The sequence below is a fragment of the Ornithorhynchus anatinus genome, chromosome 7 (genome assembly GCF_004115215.2).
Source record: "Ornithorhynchus anatinus isolate Pmale09 chromosome 7, mOrnAna1.pri.v4, whole genome shotgun sequence".
Classification (NCBI taxonomy): Eukaryota; Metazoa; Chordata; class Mammalia; order Monotremata; family Ornithorhynchidae; genus Ornithorhynchus; species Ornithorhynchus anatinus.
In genome coordinates, this window is record NC_041734.1 from 51,647,690 (window position 1) to 51,661,409 (window position 13,720).

The 13,720-nt window shown below is 43.7% G+C and overlaps 1 protein-coding gene across 1 annotated transcript in view; it reads right to left on the bottom strand.

Annotated features, from left to right (window-relative positions):
• Positions 1–1,121: 1,121 nt before the first annotated feature.
• WDFY1 (WD repeat and FYVE domain containing 1) overlaps positions 1,122–13,720 on the bottom strand; it is a 77,864-nt gene continuing 65,265 nt past the window's right edge. Inside the window, exons 10-12 of the mRNA XM_029069056.2 lie at positions 11,179–11,309; positions 7,108–7,216; positions 1,122–4,465 (exon numbers count right to left, since the gene is read on the bottom strand). Coding sequence (XP_028924889.1) covers positions 4,406–4,465; positions 7,108–7,216; positions 11,179–11,309 — 300 coding nt within the window. The 3' untranslated portion in view covers positions 1,122–4,405. The remainder of the gene's footprint in view (positions 4,466–7,107; positions 7,217–11,178; positions 11,310–13,720) is intronic.

Below are 13,720 nucleotides of genomic sequence, written 5' to 3' on the forward strand. Positions count from 1 at the left end.
GCGGCAAACACAGAGAGGGGACAGGGATGACCCGTGAGGAGGGAAGGGAAAAGGTTATGCAAGTATCTCACTGGCCTGGAGCTGTCCAGTCGGACCCAATATTATTCATCTCAAAGAGGATGTAAACTCAGTGGACTTGCGAAAGCCAGTTTGGTGTATCAATCAGTCATAAATTGAGGACTTCCTGAAATTCCTCTTAGAAGCAAGCATTAACTTGTGGTTAAGGAACCATCAGAGAACAAACCATCTAGAGTTCCACGGCGTAGTATGGAGTCAGAAGGTCATGGGTTCTAATCCCGACTCCGCCACCTGTCTGCTGGGTGAGACCCTGGGCAAGTCACTTTCTCTGGGCCTCAGTTCCCTCATCTATAAAATGGGGATTAAGACTGTGGGCTCCATGTGGGACGGGGGCTGTGTCTGACTCCATTTGCTTGTACCCACCCCAGTGCTTAGTACAGTGCTTGGCACATAGTGAGCACTTAACAAATACCATGATTATTATTATTATTATTAGAGTGTAAGCTCCCTGGGGGCAGATCCTAGGTGTTGTGCTTCTGTTGTTTCCCAAGTGCTCGGTACTGTGTGCTGTATGCAGAAAGCAGTCAGTAAATATCTAAATACTAAATGAATAATAAAGAGGAGGAGTCTTCCTCCTCCTCTTGACAAGTTCTCGATGCCACATACCTAATCGCACCTGGCAGTTTAGTGTGGAAGCCTTACGGGTCAGGAACTGAGCCTGAATCATAACCCCTGAACCTTGCTCCAGGGTTTAGAAGAGGGCTTGGCATAATCTAAGTGATTAGCAGAAGTCAGAAATCCAAACAGAACAGTCAGTGATACCTGAGTCACTTTCTTCCCCTTTAAGTTCTTCTAAACAGAACAGTCACTGAGGCCTGAGTCACTTTCTTCCCCTTTAAGTTCTTCCAACGGTGTGGGGAGCGGGGAGGAAGTTGCCATCACCATTCTTCATTTTCCCCCTCTGGGTAAAGAATGTTCAGTTATATTTAACTGACTGCCCTGGAGGAAAGATTTGTTGGCAAAACACTACAATTCGGGATCTAAAATTACCCTCTCGATTTCCAAAGGGTCTTATAATGAACCATAAAGACAAGTTACAAACATTAACAAGCAAGAAACATTTTATTGTATATGTATTCAAAATTTAAAAAAAAAAAACACGCAGGGGGCAGAGGAAAATTTATTTAGTCCCTCTGACTTAAGTAGGATACAGTATTTTGCAAGAACACAGCCAGTAAGAGACAAAAAATACACTAAGTAGTAATATCTTTTTTCCCCCAGTCAAAAAAGCCATACAAGAAAAATGCATTAAACTGTTTCCTAAATATAAATCTGCTGCACAATTAAATTTAAACTCATTCAAATAGTTATTGTATATTAAACTGTATAAATTACAGTTGACATTCAATAATCTGCTTCCATTTAACAACTAAGCAATAGACACTTAAATACAGTCTGTATCACTCATTTGTTAAACCTCATAACGGACACTTGATATTTTGCTAGTAGTAGTAACTATTTGGTTAAAACTTGAGGAACCTAATTCACTGCAAATTGATGTTAACTTAATGCAAATCTGTGTTTTAAAAAGCACTGCCCGCATTTGAATTATTGCAATTTTTATGCAGTATGATCCAGTTTAAACAGCTTTAAAATTTAGAACTAGATTGCCAAATATAATTCTTCAGGGAAAGAGTTAGAAGAAAGAGACAAATCCTATAATATTTTGAGTTGCCTGAGGCCGCAAAGACAACCAAAAAGGCAGAAGCAAAAACACACTACACAAATTGGGATCTAATGTATTGGTGTCTACTTGTTGCTAAAGGATTAATTTTATTTGGACAAATACTGGGAAATAAAGAACAATTGGTTGTTTTTTTACAGCAACGGATATTTCTTTGCCATAATTCTTCTCTTGCTAAATCTAGTACATGATTCCTTTTCCCCCAAAATATAGGTTATCCATTTCTACTGCTGCTGAACAGTTATATGCGAATATGGCAAAGAAACTCATAGGTCCCTGTTGCATAAATCCTTTCCCGAACAAAATCACTGATGCAACGCTGTCTAAATAAGAAGGAAGTTGCTTCCCACAGTGGCCCATCCACCTCTTGTAAAAAACCAAGCTATAACCGAATAGTCGAAGAAGCACCACACGCCTCTCCGAATGTAAGAATTTCTTTCTGCTCCTGTATCGGTGACGGGGCAAAGCAAATTTCTACAATGGAGAGGGATTTGTTTTTTCCCCCATTTGTTTTAAATAGAAAGTAGACAGCATCTAATCATTTCTCCATCTTCCAAGTGCTAATACTTTTCTTCCCACCCCTCTTGCTTAAATAACAGAAACTGACAATGGAGGAAGGTGATAACTCAAGAACCAGTTGCGCTGAACAACTTTCAGATGATTTTATTATGTAAACAGTTCTAACCTAAGACTCCTGCCATCTACAATGACATGCAGTTTAACTAAAATCTCTTTGTTCAAAACTTACACAAAAGTGACAGTGAGGTGCAGTAACAACATAGTGTAATCGAGTCCATTTGAGAAAAAATAAAATCCCTGGGCTAGCACCCTTTTTCGAATAGGTGGAAAGGATAAGCATCTACCTGAGTTGGTTTCCACGATGTTTAAAAAAACCAACAACAAAGAATCACCAACTCACATTTCCCAACTGGACATTAGTAACAGATTTTCTGCTGAGGGCCCAAGAAATGATATCAAAACCAAAAATCTTTTCCACGTGATTTAAATATAAAATTAAAATGAATAATAAAACGCTGTCATTTCCAAAGACCAATAAACTCTCCTTAAGAACCAGTCACGCTGTTTCCCCTTTCACCAACATAGATGCTGGCTCGGATATTTAGATTTCAGACGGCGGGAACCAAGTTTCCGAAGTCCGATACTCCGGTTCCGTTGCTGCTTCTGAACAGCATCTAGGATTTACCTTACTATCATCTCGATTCTCAATTCTCTGAACGTATCACCCTGTCAACTTCCCAACTCAATGAAATAGAGCAACCTTACCAGACCACCTACATCAGTCAAGCTGCAGAAGGCATCAGTGACACTTATTTTAACTCATCCTCCAAAAATGCACACCCCCTCTATAATCATCTTGGCAGCCCTACACATCATGGGATTTGCAGTTTTAAAATACTACGTTGCAAATTTCTCTGTACGAACGTAAATGGAATGCTGAAAATTTTTCCAGGAAGTTTGAGCAGCCAGTATTTTAGAATATGCTTCTCCACTATGGCAACAAATTAATCAACCATTAAAACATGAGGGGCTGCCTATTAACAACAATTTCCACGCAAGGCCTTTATAAGACCCACGGTCACTAATCCTTCCCAGGAAGTCCCGCGCCCAGCAATCACCGGTTAAAATACATTCTACTTGGCATTTTTTTTTTAATAATTTAACATTTCTTCTGGGTAATTCCCTCAGAGTGCCAAACATTCTGCAGTCAACGTCACACATATTCATTTTAGAACTGGAAATCGGTTCTGTTAGGATCAGGTTGGTCTGAGGAGCAAATGGATTCTTTCCTACGGCCGTCAAGCTGGTGGAAAGGGACTTTTCCACCAGTTACACTTGAAGCAATGAGGAAAGGTGGTCAGATTTGGGAGACTTACGTTTTAACAGGCCAGGCACAGCTTCTCACCGAGCAACCGAGACAAAATCGTATGTCCGGAGCTGCCTTTACCATTATCAAAAGTGCACAACTCATAAAGAATACCAGTGGTGGTTTAAGTCAGAGGAAGAAAGCCACAGAAAATGACAGGTAGCCTGAAATTACAGGCAAATTAAACTACCTGGAAGAAACAGATATCAATAAATCTGCAAGTAACTTAAATGCACAGAAATTCTCAGATACCGCCAGCAGACTGAAGATATATTCTGGTTTCTGACTTCTATTGCCATCCCTCCAGAGAGAGAGAGAGAATTTTTAAAAAAACCAAACAAAAAAACAAAAAAACTCCTTCTTCCATCCCACTTCAACATAATAAAAATCTCCTTTTAAATCATCCCAGACTGACTGTAGATTTAACATTTGATGAGAATTTTGGCCTGGAAATGTCCATGATTTTCCTCCCCGCTAAAACTCACGGGGCTTTCAGAACACTGCTATTTCGTTAGAGAACACACTCTGTTTACGCTAAAAGGTAAATTAGGTCGAAGTAGGTCCACCGTTCAAGGAGCCGTGTTCTACGGAAACCTTTTGTATGATGTTCCCACCGGCCACGTAGGTGCCCTTTCTGTAAGACGATCTCGGCGTGTCCTACAGAACAATTTTGTTTTCGTAAAGGCCGTTGTCCAATTTGAGGAGGCGGAGGAGGAGGAACGCTATACATAAGGTGCATAAACTGCCAAGATCTCCGGTCAGCCGGAGGAAAAGCCAGTAGCCAGACTGCAACCGACGACAGGTGTCATATCCCAGATCTGGAAGACAAAATGAGAGCAACAGACACTCAACAGAGCCTGCTCGGTCAGAGTTCAAAAAAAAAAACACAACGACAACAACAAAAAAAATCCCACAGAACTTGAAAACCGGAAAGCTGCTGAAAATGCAAAGGCAACCAAAGCACGAAAACGAGCCGAAATACACAACTTAATGCATCAGGTAATTCACCGATTCTCACAACCTCCCTTAGATTGGGAGAGCAAGGACTTCGAAAGGTAACGATAAGAGAGGAGTCAAAAATAATTTCCCCAAGGAAGAGGCAGCAGGACCAGTGAGTGACCTGAGCACAACAGCAAGTTGAAGATTGGGAATTCTGCCATCGCTGCCAAAGATTTCCATTATGTCTCCCGCCTGAATTAAGATCCCAGTTTCATCTTGAAATATATAGTATGGGAGGGGACTGAAGCCCCATTGGGACCCAACTGGGGTTAGAATCAAGTCATTTGGGCTGATACAACAAAACTGGAAGAGATCTTGAACTTTCTTCTGAGATACATGAGAAGCAGCATGAGTAGCAGCATGGCCTAGTGAACAGAGCACAGGCCCGTGAGTCAGAGGGCCCGAGTTCTAATCCCAGGTCCACCATTTAGAGAAGCAGCGTGGCTCAGTGGAAAGAGCCCGGGCCTGGGAGTCAGAAGTCATGGGTTCGAATCCCGGCTCTGCCACTTGTCAGCTGTGGGACTGTGGGCAAGTCATTTAACTTCTCTGTGCCTCAGTTACCTCACCTGCAAAATGGGGATAAAACTGTGAGCCTCACGTGCGACAACCTGATTACCCTATATCTACCCCAGCGCTTAGAACAGTGCTCTGCACATGGTAAGCGCTTAACAAATACCAACATTATTATTATTAGAACAGTGCTCTGCACATAGTAAGTGCTTAACAAATACCAACATTATTATTATTATTATTTGTCTGATCTGTGACCGTGGGTAAGTCACTTCACTTTTCTGCACTTTAGGTATTTCATCTGTAAAACAGGGATTAAGACTGTGAACCCCATGTGGGACAGGGACTGTGTCCAACCTGATTATCTTGTACCTTAGAACAGTGCTTGGCACATAATGAGTACTTATCAGATACCATTATCATCATCATCATACATACTATCCACATTCCAGCACTCCTTGAAGTGAGGCCTAAACCCCTGGGGCTAATCCCTGCTACTGCCTTGGAATTAAAAGAAGTGGGAAAGGTTGAAGGAGGCCAGGACCAGCCTTGAATTTTCAAACTCTCACAGAGCCTGATCATCACAAGAGTGGAACCATTTTCTTCTCTCAAATCAATGGCTATTTCTCCTACTTAAAACTGTATTCACGGAAGTACCTGGAAGCACACTGAGAAATTAAACTATCGTGGCAAATATGTTGGTATTTGTTAAGCGCTTACTATGTGCCGAGCACTGTTCTAAGCGCTGGGGTAGACATAGGGGAATCAGGTTGTCCCACGTGGGGCTCACAGTCTTAATCCCCATTTTACAGATGAGGGAACTGAGGCACAGAGAAGTTAAGTGACTTGCCCACAGTCACACAGCTGACAAGTGGCAGAGCTGGGATTCGAACTCATGAGCCCTGACTCCAAAGCCCATGCTCTTTCCACTGAGCCACAAATATAATAACATGTTATAAAGCCTCATTAAGTACTATTTTTTTTAAAAAAGTTATATATTAGATTTGATTGGTTTGCATGTTTGTGGCTTGTTTACCTACAGTAATTTCTATTTTCAAAACAAATGGTAACGGTTTACAAAAAAAATCCTCTCTCGCCTATAGAGAGGGGGTTTAGTACGCTGGGGTTCTCTGGCATAGGAAAACATTTTCAAAAGGTTCTGTGATTTTCACAAGGATGGGAAACACTGCAGAATGAGTCAGAGAGAGCCTTAAAAGATAAATTTTTTAGTTTCCCCCCCTCACACACGCAAAGATTTTTAGAAACGTGAAGTATATGATATGGAAAAGGAAAACTTAATGGAACTTTAACAGATAAAAGTTGATAGGAACAGGAAGACCAAGGACAAAAGGAAATAGCATAAATTAACAGGATGCACTAGCTGAGTAAATAATTGAACAAATACGACTACACAACATGTTCATAAGTCCTGGCGACAGGAATAAAATACATAAGTCCCAAGGGTGGGTGCCGGGCTGATGTAACTTTGGTATTGTGAATCAATTGGAGAGAAGATTTATTAAGTACCTTAACAAGACTCTGCAAATTCTCTGAGGAAGGGTTTCTAGAGAATAAGGCCACACAACTGCTAAACAAAATGCAAATATTTGAGCTCTGTGATTTCCCAAAATGATCTGATTCTGCTTTATCGCATGTTAAAAAGAAGCCAAGGGAAATTATTTAGGCAACATCCATCTGCTAAGGAAACTGGATGAAAATCATAACCACCACCGCCAGCGTAGGGGCTCAAATTTTTTGCGGCGATGTTGCCACAGATGAACAAAGCCACGTTAAAATACACGAGGAGGAAGACGTTAAAATACACGAGGAGGAAGATGGAAGAAACATCTTTCATTGTGCTTTGGAAAATTCATTTACACAGTGTAATGGAACCAAGTGGTAATTCAACTTTAGAACTGAGATACTGAGACAGTTTGCAACGCTTACTTACCTTTACCACACGATCGCTCCCACAGGTCACCATCAGTCCCCTGGCAATATCCATAGACATATGGGAAATGTTGTGTTTTCCTTCATGAAAGGTTGCCAGGGAAGTGCGGCTAGCAGAGGGAAGAGTTCATTTAAAATACAATTGTTAAAGGAGTCATGAAGGGTCAAAACAACGCTACGACGGAACATACGAAAATATTTACAACAAACTTGGAACTGGAAAGAATACATTTCTGAGAAAGGAGTCATGATCCGTGCCCATCTATAGGCTACAGAGTACCAAAAGGACCACAGTCTAACAGAGCACATTCAGTTTACTATATCGGGACTAATCAAACCGTGGATCGCCCTTATGATTTCTGCTTGTACTTACCCCAAAGCTCATCTCCCAAGGCCCATTCTCGACTCACGCTCCTGGAATCCTTTTCATTCATTATTCATTTAATTGCATTTACTGAACGCTTATTGTGTGCAGAGCACTGTATTACGTGCTTGGGAGAGGGCAATCTACCAATAAAGCGACACATTCCCTGCCCACAACAAGCTTACAGTCGAGAGATTAGTCCCAATCACAAAGGTGGGACCATGAGCTCCCGAGAAGGGTCCGTCCTGCAAATATATTCCAGTGTGAGCTACGAGGGTGAGCCCCAAAGGACCCTAGATTGTGGGTAACTAAGGCCCAGGTGGGTCAACCATAAATCCCCTCCTCGTACCTTTCCCTTCACACCCTTCAAGAAGCTTGTACTCCTGGGCTGCCAAGGTGGTCTCGAGCAGTAAGATAATAATTCTGGTATTTGTTAAGCACTTACTACGTGCCAAGTACTGTTCTAAGCCCTGGGGTAGATACAAGGTAGTCAGGTTGTCCCACATGGGGCTCACAGTCTTAATCTCCATTTTACAGATGAGGTAACTGAGGACCAGAGAGGAGAGAGGTGCCCAAGGTCACACGGCAGACAAGTGGCGGAGCCGGGCGAGATCTTTTCCTGGGCACTATATGGAAGGGGTTTAAGATGTCTGAACTTTGGAACTTTTAAGGAACACTCTGCTGGTTCTCTTCTAGCACTACCAAAGATCACCATGAAACGAATACAAAGCACAGACAACTTTAAATGCTTTTTGGAGTTTGTTTTGAATGGCGTATGTTAAGTGCTTACTATGTGGCAGGCACTGTACTAAGCGCGGGGGTGGCTACAAGCAAATCAGGTTGAGTCCCTGTCCCACGTGGGGCTCACAGTCTCAATCCCCATTTTACAGTTGAGGAAACTGAGGCACAGAGAAGTGAAGTGACTTGCCCAAGGTCGCAAGGCAGGTGGCAGAGCTGGAATTAGAACCCAAATCCTAACACCTAGGCCCACTGTTCTGTCCCCTAGGTCATGCTGATTCCCCGTTCCAAAGTGCTGTGTTTGAGGGGACGTGGCGCTTGAAGTGTCTCCCCATTAAAATCGCTTTTCTGAACGACAGCTCTCCTGACATGGGAACGCAATGAATTCTGCGACTGAAGTCCTCTCGCGCACACCTCCTCTTCTTCCGTAGCGGCTAGTACTACGAAGGTGCTCAGAATACACTACAGTGGTACACTCGTTACGGCTGAAAACAGGCCTGATGTTGAGGGGAGGTGAAAGGCAGAAGGAACGTAACCTAAATCTAGTCCAAGTGTTTTGTGTTCATTCGCTTGTTTTGCAGGCCATCTGATATTAGAGGTTCTCCCATGCCCACGCAGGACTCTAATGGATTGACTATCAAAACTAAGAAGCCCCAGACCTGGATTAAGTCCAAGAAGACAGAACAAGGATGCTCTGCGCCTAATGTGCAGACTGATGTCGACTTATGCTTCGAGGAAAAACAACAGGTCGTTGAAACAATCCCAGTGGTACCCGATTGTCCACCCTTCCGAAATCTGGATGTGTGTGGTAAGAGAAGATGAAATACTTTACGCTAATTGAAAGGTGCACTATGATGCAAAGGAGTCCTTTGGGCTTTCTTCCATAGAAACCATAAAAAAGGACATGATTTATCATTATGTTGGTGTCCATCCAGATCACCAGGAGGAACGAAACGTTCCTCCTGCACATGTGCAAGCTATGCGGGCAAGGAATATGTGTGTTTATTGTTATATTCTACTCTTCCAAGTGTTCAGTACAGTGCTCCGCAAACAGTAAGCGCTCAATGAATTCGACTGAATGAACTGGGAGCCTCTGGAATTTCCCATTCCCTGTAGCAAAGCAGTGTCCATCTGGGGTGTACTGGTTTCCGTCTGCCCTTCCTTACCAGGGAGTTTTCACTCAGTCCCACCCACCTGGTCCACCTGGTATGCCTGATGATAACAATAATAATGATAATTATGGCATTTGTTAAGCGCTTACTAGGTGCCAGGCACTGTACTTAGTGTTGGGGTGGATACAAGCAAATTGGGTTGGACACAGTCCCTGTTCCACGTGGGGCTCACGGTCTCAATCCCCCTTTTACAGATGAGGAAACTGAGGCCCAGAAAAGTGAAGTGACTTCCCTAAGGTCACACAGCAGACGAGCAGCAGAGCTGGGATTAGAACCCAGGCCCGTGCTCTATCCACTATGCCATCCTGTTTCTCATGATACGGGGAAGCCACAGAATTGGTCCTTAGGGTGATACGCTGGAGACTGCAAACCTCAGCGGGGCCATTTTTGTCATCTGAGAGGAGTGCTCCCGGAGGACTGGCCCTAATCGTGCAGAGAAGGGCAACTGAGGTGCTACGACACACCAGAAGGGAGCTGTAAGCTCGACTTCTAGACTGTAAGCTCACTGTGGGCAGGGAATGTGTATGCTATATTACCATACTGTACTCTCCCAAGTGCTCAGTACAGCGCTCTGCACACAGGATGGGCTCAATAAATTCCACTGATTGAAATGACCCACATAAGCACAGGTGTTTCATTCCAAAGTACGCGCTCCCTGAAGGTGTGAGCCCAGCTCGGAGGCCTGGTTTCTCGGTTGGACCCGCTTGCCGAGGTGAAGTTTCCAATAGCCGGCAGTCGGCAGAAAACTGCCAGGTTAGCAACCCGGTCAGGGAAATGGTTTGAAGATAAAATAGAGCTGTCACTTTAAGTCTTTTACGGACCCAAAATTACATTAACCATAAAATAAGCTTCTTCATCGTCTCGGGTTAGACGAGACAGTAATAGTATCCGTCAACAAGGGAAAGCCTGCCATCTGGCAGCCTTGACTGCGGCACAGGCTGGAAAGACGTTTTCTAGGGCAGACCCGAGACGAGTAATGATACGGTCCTTCGGAAATGTCCTTACAGGTGGGCTACTGTGGTGGAAGGACTGAACCACGTTCTCCGGAACTTTTAATAAATTACACACGAGCCAAGCACACCTGAAGGGAAGACTGAAAAGCAGGTGATGGGAGAAAAGGTTCCTCTCAGTCAGTCGTATTTATCGAGCCCTTACTGTGTGCAGAGCACTTGATTAAACATTTAGGAGAGCACAATATAACAGTAAATGGACAAAAATTCCCTGCCCACAAGCTTACAGTCTAGAGGGGTAGACAGGCATTAATATAAATAAATTACAGATATTTACATAAATGTTGTGGGGTGGGGGGGAGGGGGAGAGTAAAGGGAGCAAGTCAGGGTGATGCGGAAGGGAGTGGGAGGAGGAGGAAAGGAGGGCTTAGTCAGGGAAGGCCTCTTGGAGGAGATGTGCTTTCAGTAAGATTTTGAAGGGGGAGAGAGCTACTCTTTTTTAGAAAGAGTTAAACTTCCAACTATTTACAAGATGACTTTCCACCTAATCTAATAAACTGCTTAAGGTGACCATTCTACATGGAACTATATATATTTAACACAGCAACTTAATCAGCTGTATGGCTTGGCAGGAGAGAGCAACCCAGAAGGGTCAACTTGGATAGGCACCCATTCATGATTATTCCATAAATAACTAACTAAATCAATCAATAAATCAATCAAGAAATGAATGAATGAATGAATAAATAAGTTCAGCCTCTTTTTGAAAAGTTGCTCAAGCTCTAATTGCAAGCTACAACACGTCAACAGATAGATGAACAGAAATGAAAAGATCGGAAACCACTTACTCTTCATCTTTGATAGAATCAAAGCAGGAGTCACAGACCCGGACCTGGAATTCGAAGCCCATGACTGGGTAGCTGGAACGCTTAGTGCTGCACTTTCCACAGACGGCTAGTCCACATTTCCGACAGTGATGCTTAGAGGGTGGGAAGAGGAGAATGAAATGCACATTTAAGACTGGATTTTACATTCGTAGTTCTTTGTAACTGAAGAAGATACCCCTGCGTAACTATCGCAAGTATTGGAGTAGAAGAAAGGTAGTATTTATTCCCAGACTGAGCTCCTCTTCCCCCTCTACTCCCTCTGCCATCCCCCCTTTACCTCTTCGCAGCTAAAGCCTCATTTTCCCCTTTTCCCTCTGCTCCCCCACCTCTCCCTTCCCATCCCCACAGCACTGTACCCGTCCGCTCAACTGTATATATTTTCGTTACCCTATTTATTTTGTTAATGAATTGTACATCGCCTTGATTCTATTTAGTTGCCATTGTTTTTACGAGATGTTCTTCCCCTTGACGCTGTTTAGTGCCATTGTTCTTGTCTGTCCGTCTCCCCCGATTAGACTGTAAGCCCGTCAAACGGCAGGGACTGTCTCTATCTGTTGCCGACTTGTTCATCCCAAGCGCTTAGTACAGTGCTCTGCACATAGTAAGCGCTCAATAAATACTATTGAATGAATGAATGAATATTCCAGTTTGGTTTTTTTTTAAATGGTATTTTGTTAAGTGCTTACTATGTGCCTGGCACTGTTCTAAGCGCTGGGGTGGATACAAGATAATCAGGTCGGGCAGTGTCCGTGTCCCACGTGGGGCAGACAGACAATCCCCATTTTAAGGATGAGGTACAGAAGTAAAGTGACTTGCCCAAGGTCAGGCCAGGATTAGAACTCATGTCGTTCTGGCTCCCGGGCCCGTGCTCTATCCACTAGGCCGCGCTGCTTCTCTATGTACTGCTTATTTTAATCTTCTAAATCAATGAGGTGAGATCGAAAACATTTCTTAATAATTCCAACATCAACCCTAATTTCAACAGATCCAGTCAATGCACATGCATTTCCCCTATCTGGAATGGCCTCTCCATCCCTCTCCACCAAATAATAATAATAATAATATGGTATTTCTGAGGCACTTACTCTGGGCCAGGCACTGTACTAAGCGCTGGAGTGGATACAAGCAAGTTGGGTTGGACACGGTCCTTGTCCCCTGTGTCTCAATCTCCATTTTACAGATGAGGGAACCGAGGCCCAGAGAAGTGAAGTGATTTCTCCACGGTCACACGGCAGACAAGTGGCAGAGCCAGGGTGAGAACCCATGATCTTCCGACTCCCAGGCCCGGGCTCTATCCACTACGTCCATGCTGCTTAGTCGGGGAAGGCCTCTTAGAGATGTGCTTTTAGGAGGGCTTTGAAGGTGGGGTGAGTGGGTTCTGTTGGATGTGAAGGGGGAGGGAGTTTCAGGCCAGAGGCAGGACAAGGTGAGAGGTCGGTGGCGAGACAGACAAGATCAAAGTACAGTGAGAAGGTTGGTATCAGAGGAGCAAAGTCTGCGGGCTGGGTTGTAGTAGGAGATTAGCGAGGTAAGGAAGGGGGAGAGCCGACCGAGTGTCTTAAAGCCACTGGTAAGGAGTTTCTATCAGATGTGGAAGTGGGTGGGCAACCACCTAAGCGATCCGTCCGAGGCTACGGCAGACAAACGGCAGCGCCGGGTACAGAGTCCAAGTCCTTCTGCCTTTCAGGCCCACGTTCTTTCCACTAGGTCACGCTGCTTCTCTAAATTTTCCCTACAGAGCAGCATTGTAAAGTAATAATTTGGGGCAGTTTTACAATGCATGAACTGAACTTTAACCAAGCCATTCTCCCCCCTGGAGACCGCTCTAGTAGTAAAATATTATTTTCAATTCGCCTAACACAGGTTCATACCTTGGGTGAATGCTTATTTCCAAAGCAAATGTGTGTGCCTATATTTGCAAAACTAATATTTTACTGAATGCACACTGTGGATTTTCTGCCACTTCCTGCTTTTCCTACCTTAGGCTAGACCCCAAAATGCCAGGGTCACAATCATCGTCTCTTATCTCCACAGGACTTCAATTCAGTATTTCAAGCAAAACAACTGCCTCATAAATGGCTGCGACAGTGGTACCTTGTGCTGGGAGAATTACTTTTTTCCAGATTCTCCCTTTCGCATTGAGTGCCTGAATTTCAACGGGCAGTTCTCGAACTTACAACACAATGGGAGCCTCAAAAATTGCACATGCATTTCAAAATGCATGTTGAAACTATCTTTCTCAGGGAGTTGGTGCCTGAACCGGGGTAAGCAAAAATAGCCAGAATTGTGTACTTAATCCATTACAGATGAGTTATATGGTTACATTAATGTATTTATATTGAATCCGAAAGGTCCGTCCCCTAGGGAACTTATATTTTACTTCAGAAATAAATAATAATAATGATGGCATTTGTTAAGCGCTTACTACGTGCAAAGCACTGTTCTAAGCGCTGGGGGAGATACAAGGTCATCAGGTTGTCCCACGTGGGGCTCACAGCCTTCA